We start from the raw sequence: 25919 nt of genomic DNA, 5'->3' as shown, positions 1-25919 counted from the left end.
AAAGGACACAACTTGGAGAAGTAGAGGGAAGTGAAGCCAGGCATTGGCAGGAGTGACCATAACTTTAGCAGTGCAGGAAAACAGAAGAGGGAGCTCTGCGAGGCTGGGAAAGCGGTCTGAGCCAGGCTCCCCCACCTGGGAAAGCCGTCTGAGCCACGCTCCCCCGTGTGGGAAAGCGCCTGAGCCAGGCTGCCCCGTGGGAAAGCCGTCTGGGCCACGCTCCCCCGCGTGGGAAAGCCATCTGGGCCACGCTCCCCCATGTGGGAAAGCCGTCTGGGCCATGCTCCCCCATGTGGGAAAGCCATCTGGGCCACGCTCCTCCATGTTCAGAAACTCAGTTCCCACCAGATGAGCAACAGAAGACGATCAAGGCCAAGTCCCATACAAAGTATAAGAAGAAAAAGAGAGCTAAATGGCATTTGTATAATGAAAGCACTCCAGAAGGATGTGCTCACAGAACCAACCCAAAATGTAATATACTGATTCAAAAATGAGCTTAAGGTATGAGAAGAGTGACATGAGAGGACTAAATACAGCAAATCTGAAAACTCAGAATGTGATGGCAGAACTCAAGAAGTGTGAGAAATTAAGAATAGATAAGGAGGAACACGGGGGCAAAGACATAATAAGGCCTTTAAAGAAGTAGAATTTGACAAGAAGGAAACATTTTAAACAAAAAACACAAGTTCTGCTTCTGGCCAAGAGGGAGTAACAGGATCTGGGCTTGTCTTCCTGGAGTAAAAAACTAGAGACTAGAAAGAAAAACATGCAGAACCTCTTCAGCCAGTGGTTCCCAGGGACTGGCGGGACAGTAATGCCCCAGAAACGGTGAGCCTGAGATTCTCCCCACCTAGGACAGTTTCCTGACTTTGTCATAGGGAGGGGAACTTAAAAAAGAGGCCCATCATCCTGCAGGTAAGATGGACGCCAGAGTCCAGGGAGGCTAAGGTGGCTGGAATTTGCATCGGCGGATGAAGGAGAGGAAGGAGCTAAACAGAGAGAAGGGCCAGAACCTGCACAGGGGCGCCTGGAGTCTGGCTGTGTTGCAGTCCGCCAGTAGAAACTTACTCCTGAGGCTGGGAGGCTCTAAACTGAACAGCTCCCAAAGATCAGGTGGGGCTAGAAATCATTGAAGCTGCCACCAGCCAAGTAACAGGCCCCACTGAGTATTCGGGGCGCCCAGGGAATTCCCCGAAGGGCCCATGCCTTAGGAGTGGGGCTGGACTCGGCCAAGGGTAAAGACGCTGTCAGACTCATCGGAAAAGTGCTTCAAGAACAAGCTTCAAAAGGTAGAAACCAGCTGGGTGCCGTGTCTCACGCCTGGAATCCCAGCACTTTGGGAGGCGGAGGCAGGCAGATCACCTCGAGAGCAGCCTGGCCAACATGGGGAAAACCCGTCTCTACTAAAAATAAAAAAAAATTAGCCGGGCGTGGTAGCACACGCCTGTAATCCCAGCTACCTGGGAGGCTGAGGTGGGAGAATCACTTGAATCCAGGAGGAGGAGGAGGTTGCAGTGAGCCGAGATCATGCCACTGCACTCCAGCCTGGGCGACAGAGCGAGACTCCGTCTGAAAAATATTTATAACCATCACCAGGAGAAAAAGGTGATTTAAACAGGCCTAGAGAGTTCTATCAGGAGCGGGGAGCGGATCCCAGAGAGCCCTGGGCAGCCCCACCGCCGCTGTGGTCTAGTTGCCATCACACCCCGGGAGGAGCCCAGGCACCGTCATCCCCGCCGGCGGGGACAAGAAGGTCGTCACAGTGAAGGTTTGGGGAACAAACGGTTCAGGGTAAGGAACAGATACCGTTTCATCAACAGGAATGTCACCAAGGAAGATGTTTGTTCACCAGACTGCCGTGAAGGAGAACCTCGGGGAGGACCCTGGCGGCGGAGGAGCTGGGAAGGCCGCGGAGTCTGATGTTGAAGGAGAAAAGGGTGAGGCGCCAGCAAATGTTCCAGGGCCTGGTGGGGCCCAGGTCAAGGCAGTAAACCTGCGGCCACCGTAACCACTACAGACATGGGTCCTCCCCGCAATCACCAGCAGAATCACCAGAATCCTCAGTGGGGAACAGAAGGAGGGATGAGACAGCGCTGCCGCAGGGCAGGCCCCACCACGCCAGCCCCACTGCAGAGTCCCACTTTCCTCCACGGAGGCCGCAGTTCTCCAGCCTCCTGGGCGGCCGGGAGCAGCGATGCAGAGGTGACAGATGCAGGGGTGACAGCGCAGGGAGCGGGGAGACCAGCGAGGCAGCGAGTGTAACGGGGACGCAGACCACGATTCCGCAGGGCCCACCTCACCCAAGACAGCCTGGAGAGGACAGCGATGAAGAGGATAAAGACAATCCAGGAGATGAGACCCAAGGTCACCAGCCACCTCAGCACCGGGCCGCCGCAACTTCAATTACCAACGTGATCGCCCAGAAAACCCTAAACCACAAGATGGCAAAGACACAGAAGCAGCTGATCCACCAGCTGAGAATTCCTCGCTCCAGGCTGAGCAAAGGCCGGCTGCTACCTCTACCATCACCCGGTTTAGTCATCAAACAAGAACTAGGAAATTCCAGCGATAAGAAATGAACGAAAATTGGAGCTGAAGACCGAAAGTGCCTGCTTTTTGTCCGCTGACCAGGTAACTAGAACTATCTGCATTATCTGTGGGGCATGGGGTTTCTAATTATTTTTACCTAAAGACATCTCTTTTTGGTAATAACAAAGTGTTTTTTAAAAAATCCTGGTTTTTCTCAATACGCCTTTAAAGGTTTTAAAATTATTTCGTATCTGCTCATGTCGACATTTTTAAGAACTTCATTTTTAATTTGTTGTAAAAGTTTACAACTTGGTTTTTTCAAAAAAGTAACAAACTGCAAGCACCTGTTAATAAAAGTCTTAAATAAAAACAAACAGGCCTAGCAATGAAAGGATGGAATTAGCACACACTGGTGTTGAAAACGGCTTTGACAAATATGCTCAATGTGCTAAAAAAAAAAAAAAAATTATAGGAAAACTTGAAGATAATGAGGATTGAAACTGTCAAATCAGAATTGGTCAAGGTCACGAAAAATAAGGCAAATCTGAGAAACTACCAGATTACCAGTGTCCCAGAAGAGGCTAAGAGGACGTGAGGACCAAGCGTCACGTGGTGCCTGAGCCGCATCCTGGAACAAAAAAGGACATCATTGGAAAACCCGGTGAAACCTAAGTAGCCTGCAGGTTAATTAACAGCAACGGACCAATGTTCATTTCTTGGTTTTGACAAATGCGCCACAGTTAACATCAGGGGAACGGGATGAGGAGTGTATGGGAACTGTCTGTATTATTTCTGCCACTTTCCTAAAAGTAATCCCAAAGTGCTCCCAAATACTATATTATTAATATGAATATAAAGTAATTCACTTTAGAGATCTGAAAATGTTCTCCATAAAATTGACAAGAAAAAATTGTAAACTCCCTAAACATCTTTCAGTTTCCTTTTTGTCCTCCTTCCCCATTTTTTCTTTATAAATATCGATGTTTTAATCAAAAAAAATTATTTTTTACATATTATATTAACTTACACTGTCAAGAGTATGTGTTTCCAAAAATCCTTCCTTCCTGTCTGAGTCAGGGTCCGCTGGGAAATGAGAAGGCGCGCATCTCTGGCATCTTGCAGAGCTGTGAGGGAAGGGACTGTGAAGGTGTTAGCAGCCTCAGGGGCGCGGCCACCTCTGAGCCCGAAGGGTGAGAAGCAGCGTCCGGACCCGTAGGCCTAGACACAGGCAGCCGCTCCACCACCAGACAGCGGGAGCAGAAACACCCAGGTCCCTTGTCCTGCCTCCGGGCCTCCCCCCACAGCTCCCACTGGCTGAAATGAAGCAGGAGCCAGGAGACCAGAAGGGTCAGCCCTCTGGACCCGGCAGAGCAGGGGGGATTGCGGGGAAGGAGGTGACCACCTGGCACTCTGCGTTCTGCCCGCCCTCCCTCCCTTTTGTGCTGGAGAAATAGTTGCAAGCTAAAGTTCCCATATTCAGGTGAAAGGAAAGCTTAGAAATGAAAGTGAGAAATGCTCTGATAGACTCACGCGCCAAGAAAACACAGAACGGGGGCTGCACACTCCCACAGCGGGCAAGAGGGCAGGAGAACTTCCTGGAGCAGGCCAGGCGGCCTTGGGATGGACAAGGTCCCGGCGGAACGCACAGCAGTTAGGAAGCATCAAGGCGCGCGCGTGCATTTCAAGGTCAGGGAATAGCAGGTCCTTCTGTTCTGAAAGCGAAGCGTCTTCCTGGCTGGGGCTGCTGGGATGAAGCCCTGAGCCGGGCAGGCTGCAGAGCGTGAGGATGGCATGGGGCTCTGGTGTGGGGGCCTGGAAGCGGGTAGCTGCCATTCCGAGCGAGGAGATATTGGTGGAATGGTTCTGGGAAAGAGAAAAAGGATGAAGTCTCTGCAGTGGAGCTTCTGCAGGCCGAGTGGGCAGGCTGCAGGGTCATGCCAGGGGTCTACAGCTCAGAAGGGAGGCGTCTGGAACGCTGTTCCCACCATGTTGGGTTAAGTTGTAGGTTTGGATGAAGTCAGCGTGGCGACAGCAGAGGATGAGAAGAGTTGAGAAAAGTGTGAGGGGTGCTAGTATTTAAAAGGTACACACAAAGTTGAGGCTGTGGAGTTGGCAGCAGTGGGAATAGCAGGGCTGGAGTGAGGGAGGGGTGGTGGAAGGAGGAGGGGTCACCTATGAGTGGGGCGTCCGCTGAGAAGTCATACACCTCGTGTGCTCCACCTGCATCAACTTGTTCTTCAGGAAGCAAAGTTTCGTAAGGTTGCCATCAAGGAAGAAGGAATACTTTTAACATTTCTGCGGTTAGGATAAAAGCTAGGTTAAAAGAATTTCTGGGACCCAGAAGTAGTGTCTTCAAAAACGAGAACCCTTGCAGGAACACAGCATCAGAAACTGCACAGGGAGCCTCGAGCAGGCTTGCTCTAGGCAACGAGGGCACTGGCCCCGGGACGGATGCTGGAGCATCCTCAGGACAGACAAAGTGGATGGAGAGTCTGTAGTACCAGCTGGGACATGTCACAGGCAAAACCCTGGCACCAGAGACAGGGTTCCAGTGAGATCTCGGCCCCTGAAGGGCTCGATGGACCCACCATGGGTTCTGAGGACACAGGAGCAAGCAGGGCCGGGGTGCAAGATTCCCAGAGACCTGGAGTAAGGCTGTGGCTGACCGGGGATGAGCAGACAGCTGACCCTCCTAGCAAGTAGAACATGGCTTCCATTTTAGAAGATCCTGAACACTTGAAGGAGCCTCCAGGAACTACACATAAAGCTGTGCTGTCAACAGCATGGCAGGAAGAAAACGAGACTTCAGAGTGGCGCTGGGCACTGAGCTGGAGCACGGAGTACATTGTGCAAACGGGCACCGTCGGTCTACTCACCTCCCCATGAGAAGAACCTTGCTTTGCTGATATTTACCCAATTTCTTTAGATATTTGGGAAGGGATTCTTCAACTCTGCCAGAAGGTGATGGGAGCGGGAGTCCTCCCAGGCATAGCTGGAAACCTCTTCTGATTGAAATGATTCTAGACACTAGCTGGAAAGACCTTCTACACAGAAAGGAAGGAAACCAGTGTTTATTGAGCAGCTGTTCTTGGCAATGATTCCACTGCTTTCTTTCAGGTATCTGCTGAGTCTTTACAAGAGCTTTGTAAGGAAGTCATTTTCTCCATTTTGTAGAAGATAAAATAGGGGCTCAGATTAAACTACTTACTCAAGAATACTCAAGTAGGAAGGAGGCAGGTGGCCCTGGGCTGAGTCTCTTCTGACCACCATGGTATCCACTGGTTACTGGCACCGTGCCAGGCCTCCCACACACTGTCTTATTTACACGTTACTTTGAGATGTATAACGGGCCTTGGGTCTAGTCGGATCCTTATTCTTGACTAAGAAAGGAGATTCCACAAAGACCCAAAATACAGATAGAATCCCATGAATCCCACGGCTATGTTCATGAAAGGAGAGGAGCACCAACAAAGTCAAGCCACTCAGGTGCCTCACTCCCCAAATGTGGGACGTTTCCTAAAGAAACCAAGCCTGCTGCTCAGTGACAGTTTTCCAGGAAATGCCAATTCCAGAACCAAGGTACCTGAATCACAGTGGGAAAGACCAAGTTGGGAAGCAAATGCAGCAATTAAGGCCAAAAATAATCCCAACGGGTGAGACGCCAGACCAGAGTCACCTCTGAGAGCACGGAGACAAATAGCAAGCTTGGCACTCGGCATTTTGAAGACAACAACCCACACCTGAACTGCTGGAGAATGTGATGATGTGGGCACTTGGTTAAGCATGCACTGATCATCAGTGTGAGCACACAATCCTCAGCAGCACGGCGGCCCAGATTTGCTGCCCATAGCCCAACAGTGCCATCCCAGGAGCCACGGCCCCCTTGGAGACGGACAGGGATGCTCTTCAGAGGGGATGCTGCCAAACTGTGTTCAGGTTAAGGGGATAAAGAAGGATCCTATGGCACATAGAAATGATACCACCTGGGTGCCATGGGGATGCTGAACCCGTGGCACAGAAGGGAAGGGAGAGGTGACAGCAAATGTTCACAGAGCTGCCATGTGGAGGAAGGTGAACTAGAATGCCTGAAGGGTGAGATATTGCAGGGTGGGAACATCTGGCCTACTATAGACAGAGTTTTTATCACAACAAAGAATTGGGAAACAAGTGAGTAAGTGACCTGTATGAGGAGGGAACTATTCACCCAGGATCTGAACAACATGGCAGACGCAATCTCTCACACTCTTACCTCTTCTCCTTTCTGGATTCTCCGATTGGAGCTGATGATAATTTTGTGTCCTCTCTCAAAAGTCACCACTTCAGCCACACAATTAAGTGCACACGAATGGTTGATATACCTGCAAGCCACCATGTCAGAAAACTATATTGTAAAACAGCTAGAAGCAACTTTAAAAACTTCCCATTTATTGAGAAAGCAGTTTTTGCTAATTAAATTTCTATTTGCCCATTGTTAGAAGCACAAATATAAAATTTAAATAAAAATTCTCAAAACTTATTTGCTCTGAATGTTTAGTCACTGCCAGGCTGCAGTGAGAGCCTTTCCCTTGGCTTCAGTGTTCTCTCCACCAGCACTGGCCCCATGAGCAAAAGCACTCCCCGTCAGGTTCCTCTCTGTCTCACTTTGCAGGCCCTCCTGTGAGCGTGGCGTCAATCACGTGGTCGTTATCCACGCGGAACATGTACACACCACGGTTCTGAGGGAAAAGTCAGTCAGTAAGTCATCAATGTCGACCTGAAACTCCCCTCTGTGTTCCTATCCACACCAGGAGGACTCAGTCGAAACTGAACGGAACGGCACCCTGATCACCCTTACTGTGGATATTCTGTTAGGCACAGATGACATTTACGTGGCACAAATGGAAAGCATGGAATCAGTAGGTTGTGTGTGAAGCCAGGCTCATTAATTTACAGTTGTCTATCAAAGTAAACCATAACACCAATTGAAAGAGATAAAACTGATAAAAAATACAATAATATACAGATACGGCTTTTGTTTAAAGCTGAAGGCAGCATGACAGATTTCATTCTGCCTTTCAGGGTGTCTGGTTGGCATGGAGAAAGGGAGAGGATGGTGCTGTTTATACAATCGTGGGGACCAGACACCTACCTGAGACTCGTAAAGTTTCTCTTTTCTGTTTGCTACTTCATTTCGAATGATAGTCCCGATATACTCAATGACTATGGTGTGCTTCTCAATGTCTCTAGCAGCATACAGGCCCAGCCCCTAAAAAAAAAAGTTTACATACTTCCAATTTATGTGACAACAAGTCTTTTTTCTGTTTTTCATACAAAGGTTTCACCCTTGGGTCTTATTAGAAGCCATACTTAAGTTTCACTTGAACTCAAATCATTTCTGAATATGCTGTTTTCTGAAATTTAAAAAATTGGACATTTTTACTACTTAAAACTATGCCATCACTAGCTTATTCCTATGTCTTTTTTAGCACTAAATTCTTAGGGTCTACGTATAAAGTAGTACTGTGGCTTGGCTGTCTTATGTATTAGGCTATCTAACCTTCCAGATGAGGTAGCTGAGTTCCCACCAACTAAATAAGCTTATTGACTTGTGGTGTTTATTTTACCCCAATACTATTTCAAAAAAGCCATAATAAATTTAATAACATAGAAATCGGGCTAACTATAACCAATCACTGATACTGTAAACAGGGTTCAGACTTGGCTCTGAGTTTCCCAGGAGCCAGGGCAAAGAGCAGACACAGGAAACGTCACTCTGCTGTAAATATCAGGAATGTTGGAAACAAATGAAGCTCCTGGGGAAGGTAAATTTTTCACTAATACAAAATTCTGAGGCTGGGAAAGAAGTTTGAACTGGCTGAAATGGAAGCACCTCTCACTGCACAGCTTGTACTCCCGTGCTGGTGGCCTGCTAGGTGCGCTATTTTAGGTTGGTAGCACAACTTGTAGAGAAACATACCCAAAAAATATGGGTCTTTCCCATAAATAGTTGTATTTTCTTGTCCCAATTTTGGGTTTTTGCCCTTAATTCCGACTAGAAGGCAACTGAATGCAAAAGTACTAGACTAGATGTACTAGACTAGATGCAACTGAATCAGAAGTACTAGACTAGAATGCAATTCGAGAATTGAACTGAATTCTAGAATGCAGAAATCAACTGCATTCTAGTTGGAATTACTAGGACCACCATGTGCTGCCCCAGCTGCGTCCTCATGAAGCACATCCGGGAGCACCATGTGCTGCCCCAGCTGCGTCCTCATGAAGCACATCCGGGAGCACCATGTGCTGCCCCAGCTGCGTCCTCATGAAGCACATCCGGGAGCACACGGTGGGAAGGGCCATGTGAGAGACTTTAGTATGTGAACTGATTTATCCTCTGAACAAGCATCTTTGATTATCTGTTCTACTCCAGACACAACTCACAAGTGAATGAACCAGAACACACAAAAAGTATGTATGGAGATCAATATAGTGTGGTTTAAGAATAAACAAGATCAGTAGAAATGAAGAGATTCCAAATGGGCCAGGCATGGTGGCTCATGTCTATAATCCCAGCACTTTGGGAAGCCAAGGCAGGCGGATCCCTTGAGGTCAGGAGTTCAAGACCAGCCTGGCCAACATGGTGAAACCCCGTCTCTACTAAAAATACAAAAATTAGCTGGGCATGGTGGCGTGTGCCTGTAATCCCAGCTACTAGGGAGGCTGAGCCAAGAGAATTGCTTGAGCCCCAGAGGCAGAGGTTGCAGTGAGCTGAGATCATGCCACTGCACTCCAGCCTGGGCAACAGGGCGAGACTCTAGAGGCTGAGGCATGAGAATCGCTTTAATCTGGGAGGCAGAGGTTGCAGTGAGCCGAGATGGCACCACTGCACTCCAGTCTGGCTGACAGAGTGAGACTCCATCTCAGAAAAGAGAAGTAGATCCCTGCATGTATGAAAATCTAATGTATAGTAGTAACTGGTATTAAAATTCAGTTTATAGTCAAGATTTCGTGGGGTTAAAAGAAGAAAAAGGCCAGGTGCAGTGGCTCACACCTGTAATACAAGCACTTTGGGAGGCAGAGGTGGGCGGGTCACATGGTCAGGAGTTTGAGGACCAGCCTGGCCAATATGGTGAAACCCCATCTCTACTTAAAAAAAAAAAAAATTAGCCGGGCATGGTAGTGCACACCTGTAGTCCCAGTTACTTGGGAGGCTGAGGCAGAAGAATCACTTGAACCTGGGAGGCAGAGGTTGCAGTGAGCCGAGATCATGCCACTGCACTCCAGCCTGGGTGACAGAGGAAGACTCCGTCTCAAAAACAAAAAAAAAAATTCATGCCAGCCACGGGGGCTCATGCCTGTAATCCCAGCACTTTGGGAGGCTGAGGCAGGTGAATTGCTTGAGTTCAGGAGTTAAAGACCAGCCTGGACAACATGGCAAAACCTCATCTCTAAAAAAATGTTTTTAAAAATTAGCCAAGTATTGTGGCATGCGCCTGTAGCCCTGGCTACTCAGGAGGCTGAGGTAAGAGGAACGCTTGAGCCCAGGAGATCGAAGCTGCAGTGAGCTGAGATTGTGCCACCGCACTCCAGCCTGGGTGACAGAGTGAGACCCTGTCTCAAAAAAGAAGAAAGAAAATCAGTTAAATATGAGTGGGTTACTTCTAAATGGCCCTTCAACAACTGGTTATCCAATGGAAGAAAACGAAATTATATTTTTAAAATGTTATGCAAGAAAAACTCTAGAATACATATATAATCTAGGGTCTTGACCAAGACTGGATGCAATAGAAAATTATGTATGTTTGTTTATATAAACATTAACTTTCACAAGAAAAAAGATGTCACCCTTGCTGGTAGGCAAAGGATATTTTGTAGGGGAAAATTCTGAATAGTGTAAACTGCTAAAAATTGAAAAATGGACAAAGGCTATGAATACACAATTCCTATGAAAGCAAATCCAAATGGCCGACATGAAAAGCTGCCTATTAAGGTAACAACATCAGTCTATATTTATCAGACCAACTAAACAAAAAAATAGTAACACCAACTACAAATGGGAAACAAGAAAACAGTCTCACATGCTGCAGGAAGAAGTGTGCAGTAAGAGCCTTTTTAGAAAACTGGCAATATCTATTTAAATGAAAAGTACACACGCTTTTACACAGAAACCTCACGTTTGGGAATATACCCCATAGGAGTGAAACTGTTAATTCCATTGTGATATTTGTACAAGATATAGCAACACTGTTTGTTATGAGAAAAATTATAAATAAAATAAACACTCATCAGTAATGCAATGGTTTAACTGCAGTTCATCAACACTATGGAACATCACGTAACCATTAAAAAGAATGAAATGAAGCTACCTCAGTTGATTGAGAGGAACCTCTGATTATTACAGAGAAAAGGAAGATGGAGAAAAATAAATATAACATGATTCAATTTTATATGTACATAAAAGTGTATATATTTCTAAGATATTAGCACAGAAAAACAGGATACATATTAGATCATCCACGGGATCCCCAGGGAAGTGGACAGATGGGAGGGTGGCAGGATGAAATGAGTAAAGAGACAGAAACCAGAGCTCTCAAAAATGCTTCAGGTTAAAGATGACAGGTTGAACACAGTTAAGATACTCACTAAAATCACAGTAAAAGCACACTCCTCAAGAACACGAATGGGTATAAGAGTGAATGGACTATTTAAAATGAAAAGTAACTGACTTAGCAGGGGAAAGCTAGAACTGGAAGGAGTAAAGACAAAGCACTAATTCACCCACAAAATCCGAGAGGCTCAACAGAGACGGACAACAGCAGAGAAAACACAGATACTCCACTCATAATGTAAAAACAAAATATCAAACAACAAGATCAAGAGCAGAAAGGGCTCGTAGCTAATCTCTAAAAATAGACAAGAAAGATTAGCAGATACAGTAGAGGAAGTCTCAGAAAGAACAGAGAGGCAAGGAAACAAAAAAACAGAAGGGGAGAAAGGATGTAAGACAGAAATTATTCTCTGGCATGCATGAGAATCATCCAGGGGGCCCCACCTCCAGAGCTGGATTCAGTGAGGCTGGGCTGGGGCCCCCAAACCTGCACATCCTAACAAGCTCCCAGGTGACACTGCTGCTTCTAGTCTCAGGTCCACACTTTGAGATCCTGAATCTCAGGAGTTTTAGTGCAAACACAGAGGAAACAGAGGGGCAGAACTTGCAGAAGAATGAATACAAAACACATTTCTCAGACAGAAGGTCACAATGCTCCAGGTTGAAAGAGCTCAACAAGGGAGGAAAGCAATCAACAAAAAGACCTTCAGTGACGTGTAGTTCTGTGAAATGTCCAAATATCAATAAAGAGAAGATCCTACAAACTTCTAGTGAGGAGTAAAAGGGTTCCAACAAAGGAACAAGAATCTGAATGAGTATAGACAAAGGAATGCTGATCCAATTTATATGGTAAAGATACTTTGCTGGCTGCTGAGAAGGAACTGGATGGGAGGAGACAGCCAGGCCTGCAGTGGTACAGGCAAGTGACATGTGGCTCAAGATAAGGCTGGGAAACCTAAGAGTGGATCTGAGAGAATTTTTAGGAGAAAACAGAACTTGATGATGCTTTAGGTTTAATCTGGCAGTACTGAAGCCAATGTACACAAACGGTAACATCACTCAGCAAGGAGCCTGTAGGATGGCGGGGTTTAGGAGCTGGACAAGTTTGACAAAGTAAGAGCTTTGTAATTCCATTCTGAGACATCCAAGGAGAATAACGCTGAACACGCATTTGGATATTTGGGTCTGCAGCTCAGGAAGTACGGACTATAGGTGTAAACTTAAATGCTTAGCCTATACACGGCCTTACTTGTAAGATAGTCCACAGTCTACCAAAAAACGTGCACTGATTTCATGAAACGGTAGCTTCCAAAAGATAAGGTAACTTCCAAAATTGGTGTACCTTTGGAAAATATTTTCATTTGTATTTCTCTAAAGTGCTTGAAACAGCTCTACTGAGCACTCCACAAATCCAGTGTGTGCAAATTACAATGCTACCTGCCTCCCAGGAGCTCTCAACAAGATGCAAAGATGTGGATTCCACTGGTCTGCTTTCCATTTGGGGAAGCCAATCACCAAGTTCCAAGACTACATATTAAATCCCTAGTGTTACGAAGGGACGGGATTTGATACCATTTTGAAAACATGTTTCTGTCCCTGCAGCTATGTGAAATCATTTTCACACACTGGACATCAATAGCTTCAGATTGCTAGACTCCACCCTGTCTCTCTACTTCCTGTACACAAAGTATTTCTTCACCTGAATCCGAGACTGTGCCAGATACACATTGGATTTCCATTCAGTCTTCATCTTTCGGTACTGCGATGACTTGGAGTGAACAAACTGTTTACTATAAGGTGCGTTCAGTTCTCCAGTGACTGTGCTCTGAAATGACTTTGAGGTGCTGGTGCTGTTTAAGGTGTGAGGCCTGCAGACAATGGCATATCAACAGGAAAAAAAATAAAAGGAAAACTGAAGATACCTCTGAGTAATGCCCAAAACCAGGTTAATTCAAATTCTTACTGACAGAAACATACATGGAAAGCTGCCTAGCAGAGACACATGGTGAGTTCTCTTATGTAGTTGGACACATACACAGGCAGACAGCAGGGTTTGTAAGCAGCAGACAAATCAAGCACAGGAAACCACTAATACGCGTAGAAACCCTGGGCTGTACTATGTGAAGTTAAAACAAAATACCTTAACACAAACCTCTTGACATGGGCACTCATTTTAGGTTCAGAATGGGCACAACCTGTGGGGTTAACGGCAAGAGGAAGTTCCATGAGAGGATTTCGGCCGTGTCGGAAGGTATAGTTTTCACATGCCTCAACCCCAGGTAGCTGAAAAGAAGCAAAGTAGACACAAAGTCACCCCATCTGATGGAGACAACAGACAATCTCAAGCTGGTCAAAGGATGGCCCACGACAGAAATAACTCATCAGCGTTTTCCCCGATAATAAAATGGTCTTCTAGCTTATGTTAACACTCTTGGCCTGCAGGTAGATCTACTTAAATATGAGTATGCAAATTCAGTTTCAAAGCCAAACTTAGGTAAACCCTGCCAAATGCTCCTTGAAGAAAAAGATTAGCCCATGCAACAAACACTGGCTGACCAATATACACGCTTGTGTGATTTCAGGGTCTGACTGAAACACACAATACCCACAAACACAGGGCATGTAGTGATTCGCATTTAGTTCTTTCACCTGTATTAATGCCAACTTTTATATCACTGTCTGGAATTTTACAATTAAAAACAGTTAAAAAATCATCTATATGGTTTCTTTCTTGATCGTTTCTCACTTCTTTCAATTTGACTCTGATATGATGAGGTCATCGCTCTCCATGTCCTGGGAGCATAAAGCATAGGTGTTAACTCAAGCTTTACTCAAAGTCATTTACATGTTAAAGGTCTTTTCTGGAATACATTGCTTGTGAAATTTATTTCTCTATAGTCATAAAAGATAAGTATCATTTAGGCAGGGCGATTCCAAAGAAAACAATTAGGCACATTACTCAGTGGCTTTTGGGGTTTCCTCTGCCTGTCCAAAGAAAACACACCAATGATATTTTTATTCTTGAAAACAATGCCTTAGAATCATACAATTTTCTAAAACTATTGTGTAGATATGGTTCAGTTAGACTCACTGACAGGCTTGTAATCTTTTAAGCAAAGAAATGTCAAGAGAGGACATAAATCACTGCTGCTGTGATCTACTGCCCTCTAGTGACTTCATCCTAGGAAGAGGGCAGAGAGTGGCCATAAATACCCAAGTGTCGCGAAATGGGCACACTGACATTCTGAGGTGGGAGAAACTTTAGAAAGCCAAGGGAAGAAGAGAGTGTCCTCACCCATCCAGCACACCCAGAAGATGTGACAAGCCTGGTGTCCTTCACCCCTGCTTGCCTCCAGCCTGGAAGAGAACTTGAAGTTTGTTAACTACCTCAACTGGGTGAATACCAACACGTACTGATTAATCACCAATGCCTTATTCCTCTAAGAGAAACGGGTTAATCCACAGGCTCAGCCACTTTCTGAAGAGTGCCACAAATGTTACAGCATGTGTTCAAGTGGTCACACTGAATTAGGAAAGCAATTCCAATCTCAAAGCCTGACCAAGACACTCACTGATTCCGCTATGCGTGCCACTGCAGAGACGGTCAGGCCAAACAGATCCTCTTCTTTTAAATACGCTGGGAAAAGCTGGAGCATTTCAGACTTTTTTCTCACACATGCCACAGGCTCCAAAATCTTATCCAAGACACCTACATAGGGACAAAAAACATAATTTTTATGGGAAATAGGATACAGTATAAAAAACAAGAGCAAAATGAAGAATAACCACTCACAAGGATTTACTAATTTCCAAATAAATCCTGTTGGGCAATAATCTAATAAATCTGTTTGGCAATAATCTAATGAACCTGTTTATTAAATGGCAGCAATTTTTTTTAAAGACCTAAATTTTGGGGAAAATAATAGATTAAGGACATTAAAGTGAAAAAATTTAATGTAACTGAAATTATGCAAACAGTCCATTTACTTTCATAGTGGCCATATAACATACCAGATTTTAAAATGATTAGTCTAATTGGTAATGTCTATAGCTATGTTCCTTTCCCCTCAGATTTAAATTAAAATGTTAAATTGATATTTTCTTTGGAATTATCTTTAGAGTATTTTCAGACTTTTTTTTTTTAATGCTAAACTTAAGAAAGCAGCTCCACATACTTTTGTTTGTGTACTTTCTACATAAGCAAAAGTGACAATCTAGACTTAACCATGGAGGTCCAAACTAAGTGTTTAATTTCCATCTCTAAACTTAAGTAATATCTGATGTTCCTAAGATAAGACAATGTATACAGTATGGTTTAGATGTCATTCCTGCCTTCTAGAAACTGACTTTAAGAAAAAGGGGGTTCCTGTCGGGTATGGTGGCTCACACCTGTAATCCCAGCACTTTGGGTGGCTGAGGCAGGTGGATCACCTGAGGTCAGGAGTTTGAGACCAGCCTGGCCAACATGCCGAAACCCCTAAAATACTAAAAATACAGAATTAAAAACTACTAAAAATATAAAAATTAGCCGGGCATGGTAGCGCAAGCCTGTAATCCCAGCTACTCGGGAGGCTGAGGCAGGAGAATCACTTGAACCCAGGAGGCGGAGGTTGCAGGGAACTGAGATCGTGCCATTGCAGTCCAGCCTGTGCAACAAAAGAGAAACTCCGTCTCAAAAAAAAAAAAAAAGAAGAAGAAGAAGAAGAAGAAAAAGAAAAAGGAGGTCCCCAATGCAAATGACAGGCAACCTTTATCTACAAATCATTCTCGGATTTACTTCACCAACTCTTATGTTCAAAGATATATTGACTATGAAAGTGTTTAGACAACTGTATAGCAAAGAGAGCAAGGTGTGAGAACACAAAGACTGGCATTTGTAAATGAAAAATACACATTATAAAATACAAAATGAACATGAGACAAACATGGAAAATTGACAAAATACATTCATTAGCCTGATATCAGAGTAAGTAGCTCTGCACAGCATGTCAATGGCAGATGTTACCTTTAGGTGAGATGTCACTTAGAACCAGGTCTTCATGGCCTTGTTCCACAATCCTGATGACAAACACTGGGTGCCCATCCTTCTCCTCAATGGAGCACAGGTAGCGGCAGCGCCTGTTGGCATAGCACGTGCTCCAGTACAGCCGGCTGGCTTCATAGCCCACAGGGAAGAGTGCTTTAGGAGAATGGAATGCTTGCATCTGCTGTGGAAGCAGCTGACTGATTGTGTGGAAGATGAGGCTACCCACGCGAAAGGTATGGTCCTGTTCTCCTCGTTGCATGATGCTAGCAATCTGTCGCACCTCATCGCGCTGAACATAGACCCTCCTGAAGACTGCAAAGTAACTTAATTCTTGCTCATGAATTCCCTTTGGTTTGTGCATGGGGCAAAGCATAGTTTTGTCCTTAAAAAACATGCATTGTGCTTTAATGGCGCAAGTAAAGTGATAAATGTTGGTGCATCGAAATCTGTGGCATCCACTAGTGGCACCTGTCTTGTGACAGAAGACACATTTCATCTGTGAGGCCTCTCCTCAGAGCTAGCTCCACATTTATTAAGGCACCAGCCTGAGTCTCATAGACCTCCATGGACCACAGAGCGCAGTTCAAGTGGACCCACAGATCCAAGTCAAGGTTGAGTAGCCTTGCTGGTCCATCTGTCAATCCATCACCTTCTTCATGACAAAAGCAACACTTCCGATAGTCTTTGGGCACAGGATCAGGTTTAAGGGAAGTGCCCAATTTCTTTAGAAATTCATCTATTTCATCCTCACAAGGTGGTTTAAATGTCCCCTTAGGGATTACAATATAAATGCTCCACTTCTTCCATTTCATTCCTGTCCATTTTTTATTGAGCGGCCTGCAATCTTCAAACCCACCATGGACAGCTCTTAGCCGAGGCTTCAGCTTGACTGTCACCTTCAGCTCATCTGGCTTGGCCTCGACTTGGGCTGCTTCAAAAGCAGGAGGGAAGGCGATGGGTGGTGAGGCAGGGGGAGAAGCTTTCTCCGGGAGCTGGGGGAGACAGTGCACATCCAAAGTGGAGATGTTGTTGCTGTACTGATGAAATGCTTTGGAAGGTGTTTCTCTCATAGGTGATTGTGGCAATGAAGGAATGGATTCCTGGGCAACATAAAGAAACCATGACAAAGAAAAATAATTCACAAGCCCAAAAAGCAATTCTTGTTAAGACAAGAAGCTGAGCAGTATGACTGAAGAGGATGGGTGACCTGAGGGGCAGAGGGAGAGTCAGCAGTAAGTGCTGGGGGCTCACGCACCACAGAAGCTGACCATGCTCTAAGGTGCACAGGGATAGAGAGCGGGTGATGGCAGCTGTGCCGCATCCTTTCAAGGCCTTTTCCACAAAGCCATAATTCTGGAGAATATTCTGCTCTTACACTTTCTGGGACAATCCCCTTTCTAACTATATTAAAACCAGAAAAAGAAAAAAAAACACACACACACAATGCTGTCAGAAGAGCTAATATAATTTGTACAATGGAACAGTGTTTTTTGTTTAACCAAATAAGAATGTTGCAGCATCATTTCTTGAGAGCTTACCTCCACTCTAAAATTCACATCTGTTAATCTCAGGCTTAATCAATTGGTGTAAATGTTAGAGAAAGGGAAGGAGCCCCTGTCAACAAATGAATCATACTAACTTTTCTCTGAGGCTTCTCAGCTCTGATCCGGCTGCTGAAACAGTTAGGCTGAGGGGAAACCTCCAATAGCTTATTTACTTTATGGTACAGAGTATCATAAACTAATAAACACCAACCTACAGGCTGCCCTCTTTTCACATGCCCCAACCCTGACAAGGTATCTGAAAAAAGACATGCCTTATACCAAATCAGGCAGGGACTGCACACCAACTTAAACTATCTGGTGAAAAAAAAATCCTTCTTCCATTTAGGCTGATGTATTTTAAGGTCTAAATTTATTTGTCATCTAGCTTGGATTTTATTACAGGCATACTACAGACAACTACCTGTTAAAAATAAGTCTTCAGAATGTTCTTCTGTGAAAGACATACCAGAGCAATAACCTGGATGGAGGAATGACTGGCAGTATTACTGTACAGGAAAAGCTTCCTTCAAAACATGATTACAAACATATCATTTGTATCAACTATTAGTCGGACACACTCAAATTACATAAAATCAAGTAAAGCAGACCTCTTTCACCATACTGTGAGCAAAGTGTTTTCTCTTAAAATGCACAAATAGTCTTAAATTTTATCTTTAAACAGGTTTTCCTATTGGGGTAACATCAATAAAAATAATTTTAAAATATTAAGATATTTACGGCCGGGTGCAGTGGTTCACACCTGTAATCCCAGCACTTTGGGAGGCTGAGGTGGGCGGATCATGAGGTCAGGAGTTTGAGACCAGTCTGGCCAACATGGTGAAACCCCATCTCTACTAAACTACAAAAATTAGCTGGGTGTGGTGGCGCGCACCTCTAATCCTAGCTACTCAGGAGGCTGAGGCAGGAGAATTGCTTGAATTGGGAGGCGGAGTCTGCAGTGAGCCAAGATGTGCCAATGCCCTTCAGCCTGTGGGACCAGAATGAGACTCCGTCTCAAAAAAAATATTAAACTGGTAAAATTAAAGATTTTAATATTAGTGTTCTGTTTTAAAACATAACTCTGCCCACTTTTGTCAAATAACTAAGTTGAAAGGGTAGCACGACTCAAGGCTCCCTACACCCTCTCCTCCTCTGCCGGGTCAGCACCTGCTTTGGATTCCCCACACAGAGCTCCATGAAGGCAGGGACACATCTTTATTCACTCCCATATGCCCAGAACACAGAAGTCACTCGTTATACATTGTTATCAGCTGAGATTATCCTAATCTCACCTTGTTTTCTGAGTTTTTCACTTGTGCAGTTGATGAATAAAGAATAAAGCAGTTATTACTACAGAAGATAGTGTCCTTCTCTACCCTCTTGGTGCTTTCTCGGGAATCCTGAAAAGCAAAGAGAAATGTGTGGGAATCTCAACAAGTCAAAATTTAATAAAAACAGGATCTATACATTGTTTTTATGTTATATTCAAAAGTGACAGTGGTTCTTTATCTTAATAGTAGAAAGGAAACTATGTTCCAATATTTAGCATGTGATAATTTAGCTAGGGAAAAAATACATGTACAAAACCAAACTATGTGGTCCACGGTTCACTCTGTTTAAAAATAGGTAGTCCTCATAATATTCCCTTTAACAGCCTGTTGTAGCTCTTTGGTGTTCAACCCAAGCACATCTGATATACGCTGGTGCCATCACCAGGAACGTGTGTCCATCACACCACCATAAGTGATGTCTCTCTCTGATGTTGGAAGAGACACTGCCAAGGACATTTTCGCTGGAGGTAGGAGGTGGGGTCATAAAAGGAATAGCAAAGTACCTTGTTCAAAAGGATCAGATCTTTGAAAGATTTCTGCACACCACTTCCAAGAATAACAACTTTACAATGACAACACCACTGTGGTCTGAGTGCTGTGCTTTCTGCAATACCATAACTAGAATCCTTATATCCAGAAAGACCTAAAGGCAATCAACTTTTGTTAGTGATTAAAACTGACTGATGACACAAGGTGGCACATGGTGAAAAATCATGCAGTATCAACTCATTACAACATGGTTAATTAACTTTACATTATTCTTCAATTAATAAAAAAAATTTATCTTCTAAGCAATGGTTACAGAGTCGATTATCTGACACTAGGGCAGAAATAAAGAAACATGCCTATTCTCAAATAGCCAGGAAAGCAATGGCAGTATAAAAGAAGAATCTAATAAAACTAAGTCACCAAGAGAGATTACTACTCAGTCTAAGTACAAAGTAAGACAGAGAGGGAAACAGATATTACTACTCGGTCTAAGCACAAAGTAAGACAGAGAGGGAAACAGATGTTACTACTCGGTCTAAGCACAAAGTAAGACAGAGAGGGAAACAGATGTTACTACTCGGTCTAAGCACAAAGTAAGACAGAGAGGGAAACAGATGTTACTACTCGGTCTAAGCACAAAGTAAGACAGAGGGAAACAGATGTTACTACTCGGTCTAAGCACAAAGTAAGACAGAGAGGGAAACAGATATTACTACTCCGTCTAAGCACAAAGTAAGACAGAGAGGGAAACAGATATTACTACTCGGTCTAAGCACAAAGTAAGACAGAGGGAAACAGATATTACTACTCGGTCTAAGCACAAAGTAAGACAGAGGGAAACAGATATTACTACTCGGTCTAAGCACAAAGTAAGACAGAGAGGGAAACAGATATTACCTTTGCTTGCAGGTTAAGATGGTAAAAAAACATTTTATGAAAGATACAATGACATATGTATAAGAGTCTTAAATAAGTGTGACTTGCAGAGTCAGAAATGAGGAAAGAGCCAAGGCCAAGGATAAGAAGGTAAATAAGGACTCAGGAATTAGAAAGCATCATTCACGTGCAGTGTGAAGGCAAAAAGGAGCAGGGAAAAAGTGACAGAACAGCTAGAAGCCAAGAGGAGGAAGCTACGGCCTGGACTGAGCACGCTCGTAAGATTGCCAGTGAGGCAGGAAGGAAAGCGACATCATGGTTGGTCTAAGGAAGTTGTTCCATTCTCAGAGATGGGGGGCATGAACACCTCCGTGGGAAGAGAAGGGCCCTACAGAGCTGGTGCAGAGGTAAAACGAGAGGTAGGTGAGGATGGAAAGCAGAGAACAGGAAACAGAACCCACGTCAGGTCACCAGCCCCATCTGTACCAGGTGGCCCAGGCGCAGTGGGATGGGGGTTGGGAGACAGGAAGAACAAAAGCTGCTCAAGGGCAAGCCCGTCACAGGCTTCTTCTGGCAGCCTGTGCAGATGGCTAGCACTCACATAGCCCCTGGTGACAGCATGACAGAATACACAGGCCAAAGCACTAGAGGTCAAATCACAGCACAGAAAACAGAACACCCACACATGGTGAGTTCACCAAGGACTATACACCAGCATGTTACCTGTCCGTTGTTAAAAGATAATCAGTATCTCAAAGAGTAAGCTTAACTTTTGAATCAGGAATGGATTTGGGGTTAACAAAAAGCTGACCAGCTCACCATTGCTTGTTGGAGGAAATGGTACATTAGGCTGCTTCAGCCGGTAAGAGCTCACTAATCTGGGAGGGTTTGCAGATCCTGGCGGAGGCTCACGGAGAAGTAAATGCTGTCGATACTCCAAACCCAGGTTGATTCTGTGGCTACTGACCAAACCCATGGATGGGACATCTGGAGCATTGCTAACGTCATAGCTGTTAGGGATTCGGATGTGAAGAAGGTCGGAAAATGCAGCCACAACACTGCTAATGTTCTAAAACCAAATGCAAACGCTGTATTATTCACCCAGAAGGCAACAGTGAACCACTGAAGAAAAATACACACTTAGGATAAATCCTCTTTGCATGATACATAGATTCTAAGAAAATCCAACAAATTTTATTTAGACTTAAAGAATCTCAGGAAAAAAATTAGCTCTAATGAACCAATATCCAATAAAAGAAATTTATAAACAGAAATCCTCATAAAGGGATTCCAGTTAACATTAAATATCTAGTAACACATTAAACTATTTTAGATATTGTAACATCTGACAGATCCCGTCAGTTCCTACAGGTGGTCAGAAAGCTTACTTCCAGGGGCTTCCCTCCAGCTCTGACACATCCCATAAGAACAGACAAAGGTCTTGCTACTGCTGTATTTTCTTGATAACCAAAATATCACATCATTGGACTTTTAGTTTGGTCTCTACTGAAATGTCTTCACAGAATTCAGAGTTAAAAAAATAAAAAATCCTCAGGAAATTACTTATGTTTGATATAAGCAGGTGCTACTTGACGAACATTTCTATTGCTTCTGCAAAACTATTACTGTTGATAAAGTTCTTCTTCATTGCTTAATTTTCTTCTCTGTTAACAGTTACAAAGAAGTTTTTTCTGAGATGGACATGATGGCTCACACATGTAGTCCCAGCTACTGAGGAGGCTAAAGCAGAAGGATTACTTGAGCCCAGTAAGTTTGAGGCTGCAGTGAGCTATGACTGTGCCACTGCACTCCAGCCTGGGCAACAGAAGGAGACTGTGTCTCTATTTTAAAAAAAAAAAAAAAAAAAAAAAAAGAGTTCTCTAAGTATACATCCTTTAATAAGAAAATGTGAGCTCTAATTTCCCTTTTTACTTGACGTAGGCTGAGACCAATTCAATGACAAACGATGGCACTCAAAGGCAGCTGAGAGGTCTGCAGTGAGCATCAGCCCTGCTCTCTGACCCTTTATCCTCAGTGATCCTGTTGTGTGTGTTTCATGGTAGACACCTGACCCATCTTTTAAAATTGGGGACATACTGTTTAACATTAAGAAGTCATTTAATCTTTTACCTCAGCAGCTGTAGGATGCAGAGTAATTGCTACAGATATAAGACCTGATCTGGGACCATTTGGGGAAGGACCAAAAGGTGACGCAAAATATAAAGTGCCTGGCTCAGTTTTGATGTCATTCCTTCTTGATTCTGAACCTTTAAAAAGAGAGAAAAAAAAGAGGAAAAAAGTGTTAATGGATTTTCAAAATCAAAATATTTACATTAGTAAATTGGTATAGTGTAAAGGGAAATAATAAGGTTAAGTGTTGTTCTTACTTTTCCCAGCAGTGCTAGGAAGAATTGGAATGATGGGGGATGGCACCGGTTCTGGAGGCTCCTCCTTGACCAATGACAGATCTGGATACCTGCTCACTTCTACCCCAACCACACTCTCAGGAGAGGTTGAGGGAACAAAACTGTCAGGAGTATCTCGATCACCACAGTGATCCTGTATCCTGAAAAAACATAAACACACACATCAAAGTCTGCAAATCCACCACTGGGGGCTTCCTGTACCAACCCTGCTGACATCTGTGAATACAGCTGTAAGGATACTCCGGGCAGCACCTATACGATGAGCAGCAAATGAATCAGCTCAGAGCCACACTGGGAAAAAAATACAAGAACAATATTTAGTTACAAAATAATTTAAATGGTATGTTTCCTTTTAACCAAAGCTTCAGCACCAAAGTTTGAAGACCTGCCAGAGAGGAAGATGTTCTGATTAGCATGTAACATAGAAAGCATGAAAGCACCTTTTCAAAATCCCAGATCGTTGAGCCTAGGGCAGCACTTCTGTAGCTTGAAAAGGAAAGAGCTGCTGGTTGGATTTAACAATAAAAAAGGAAAACTTTAAAAAGACAAAAAAAAAGGAAAGAGAAGTCCAAGCACATATGCAATGGTCACACCTGCGTTCACCTGACTGGGAAAACAGCTGTCCTACTGCTGCTCTTTACACTGGCAAGATGGGAGAAAACTTGGCCATTGACTTCATCGGCCCTTATTTTTCTTAACTGATAAAGTGAGGTGAGAAAAACAAAAGGCTGGTCCCTCCTGTTGAGTTCAAGTTCGAGTCTACCAGGCCAATTGTGAGGTCTCAGACTAAGTTCCACAACCCTGTGGAACTGCTGTCTCCCACTCCTCACGCAGAGAAGTAGCTGTCATGCAGGAGACCCAAGAAAGACTGGCCTACTGAGGTACAGTAGAAAGAGGACCTGGATCCTCAATCGGGACAGATTATTCTCCACTTTGGTCCAAAGTTTACCCATTAATAAAGTAAGGGACTTAGGTTAAATAAATGTCTCATCAAATAGAGGGTAGTGGGCAGATTTTCCAAGGAATAGATAATTATTTGATGAAGTTGTAAGAACCGTCTGGATCTAAAGAGTTGGCTAGCGATTATCTACTAAGGGAATTTGATTCTCCCCAATTAGAATCTTACAGTTAAAGAACTGACACAAAGAGGTCAAACCCCAGATAGTTCTTAAAATCTCTTCCATGACAGCGTTCTCTGATATAGCAACTTCTGCTCTTTCATTTTAGACATCTACAAACAACAATAAACCCAATAAATCACATTAATAGCCTTTAAAGGACAATGATTTCTGAAATATGTTGCATGGAGATTTTCCACTGCCTTAATGTCTATTAGATTATTTAATTAGATTAAATAATCCAATAATTAAATGTCTATTAGATTATTTAACTCTCTATATGATGTAGGCTTTAAAAAATGCAAACTAATTATGTTTAATGGTAACAATGTCTTATAAACTTTAAATCCTGAAGATTATTCACCAAATTTTACTCTTCAAATGTTTTTACATGCTATTCCTAAAGACATTATGCCACATACATACATTTATTTTTTTTAAAAAAAGAAATAACTAAGAATTATTTGAGAAAAAAATAACCTGTACCTTAATTCTTCCTGATTGTTATGAGGTGGTGTTGGGAGGGAGGCTGGTACATCAACTGTCTTGGGGCCCTGAGCAAGAGCTCGGGCCAACAAGTCGTTCTGGGGTCTGAAGGGCGCTGAAATGGTTTAGGTCCTAGAGTTTTGGTAACTGGAAAAGCAAAAACACAAAACCATAAATACATTTAGTCAATATTGATAAGTGGGTAGAACTTTACAATTCTATTGCCATTTCACAATATACAACTGGCAGAGGCACATTTCTCCGAGGTGTGAAATTTGGAGGCTATAATCATACCTTCATGGCTCACTAACACTCCAGCTTTTCCAGCAAGTTCTTCAGTTGTTGCAAAACCATTGGCCATCTTCTGACAAGCCATAGGAGGTGGTGTAGGAGGAAGAGAGGCAGGGGGTGTTGGAGGATTACTTAAATTATTCTGCTGCAGGAGACCAAAAAATTTAAATTATATGCTACTGAGCAAATATGCAATGACCTTGCTAAAACGTAGTTCTGTGAATTTTTTGCACATAGAAGCAAAGCTACAGAAATGTAATCAAGATGTATCTTGCACACCAAGAAAACAATACATACAAGGCCAGGAGGCTTCTTAGTGGAACAGATACTCGTGATTTTATGGACATATCAACTTGCTTACTTTACCCAGCTTGACTACTTAAGCTCTGAAATTAAGAAGCTAATTTCCTTTATACCTGATTTTATTTATGCAATTCTTCAAGTTTTGTGGTTATAGCTAGTGAAGGATAACTTTAAAATGCAATCAATAAATTGCAAAATATTATCAAAATATCCTTTAAGTTCTCATTAAGATATGCCCTAGTTCTATGAAAAACTTAAGAATTTCTGGTCTTAAACTTGTAATACAACTCACATCCGAGATATGAGAATCTGGATTGACTAAGACCTTTAAAAGAAGCAACAGTAGTAACACTACTACTAAAGTAACTAAATCATTAATGTAGTTCCTCTTCAGACACCTCTCCCAGCTTAACAGTTATCACCAATTTGTCATTTACTGATTAGTCTCTCAAGGAGAGACTTGGAATCTACCAATAACACCATGCAAATCAAGTGCAAAGTCAAATTACAAATTTTGCAAAGATAAAGAATTTCATGAGGATGATAAAATAAGGTTGGAGAACAGCTTATGATTTAAGATAGGTTTTTTTTTTTCTCTCTCTTTTTGGAGACAGAGACTTGCTCTGTCACCCAAGCTAGGGGTAGAGGGCAATGGCACAATCATGCTCACTGCAGCCTTGACCTCAGGGCGTGGTGGTGCATGCCTGTAGTCCCAGCTACTTGGTAGGTTGAGGCACTAGAATTGCTTGAATTTGGGAGGCAGAGATTGCGGTGAGCTGAGATTGCACCACTGAAATCTGGCTTGGGTGACAGAGCAAGACCCTGTCTCAAAACAAAAAACAAACAAAAAAAAACCTACAATAGTCTAGGAATTAGTTGTAATTAATACCTAAATTATTAGATAAGATACACT

General features: G+C 43.5%; 1 protein-coding gene across 1 annotated transcript in view; it reads right to left on the bottom strand.

Moving 5' to 3' along the window:
• LOC129041572 (histone-lysine N-methyltransferase 2C-like) overlaps window positions 1–25919 on the bottom strand; it is a 54966-nt gene that overhangs the window by 5786 nt on the left and 23261 nt on the right. Inside the window, 18 exon segments of the mRNA XM_063668431.1 lie at window positions 3094–3157; window positions 3557–3668; window positions 4060–4392; window positions 4702–6887; window positions 7658–7774; window positions 12816–12984; window positions 13257–13399; window positions 14689–14825; window positions 16122–16641; window positions 16643–17242; window positions 18979–19086; window positions 19521–19660; window positions 21202–21451; window positions 22513–22649; window positions 22770–22948; window positions 24413–24527; window positions 24530–24559; window positions 24707–24848. Coding sequence (XP_063524501.1) covers window positions 6861–6887; window positions 7658–7774; window positions 12816–12984; window positions 13257–13399; window positions 14689–14825; window positions 16122–16641; window positions 16643–17242; window positions 18979–19086; window positions 19521–19660; window positions 21202–21451; window positions 22513–22649; window positions 22770–22948; window positions 24413–24527; window positions 24530–24559; window positions 24707–24848 — 2814 coding nt within the window. The 3' untranslated portion in view covers window positions 3094–3157; window positions 3557–3668; window positions 4060–4392; window positions 4702–6860.

The sequence above is a fragment of the Pongo pygmaeus genome, chromosome 6 (genome assembly GCF_028885625.2).
Source record: "Pongo pygmaeus isolate AG05252 chromosome 6, NHGRI_mPonPyg2-v2.0_pri, whole genome shotgun sequence".
Lineage (NCBI taxonomy): Eukaryota > Metazoa > Chordata > Mammalia > Primates > Hominidae > Pongo > Pongo pygmaeus.
This window is presented reverse-complemented; position numbering and strand designations above follow the sequence as displayed.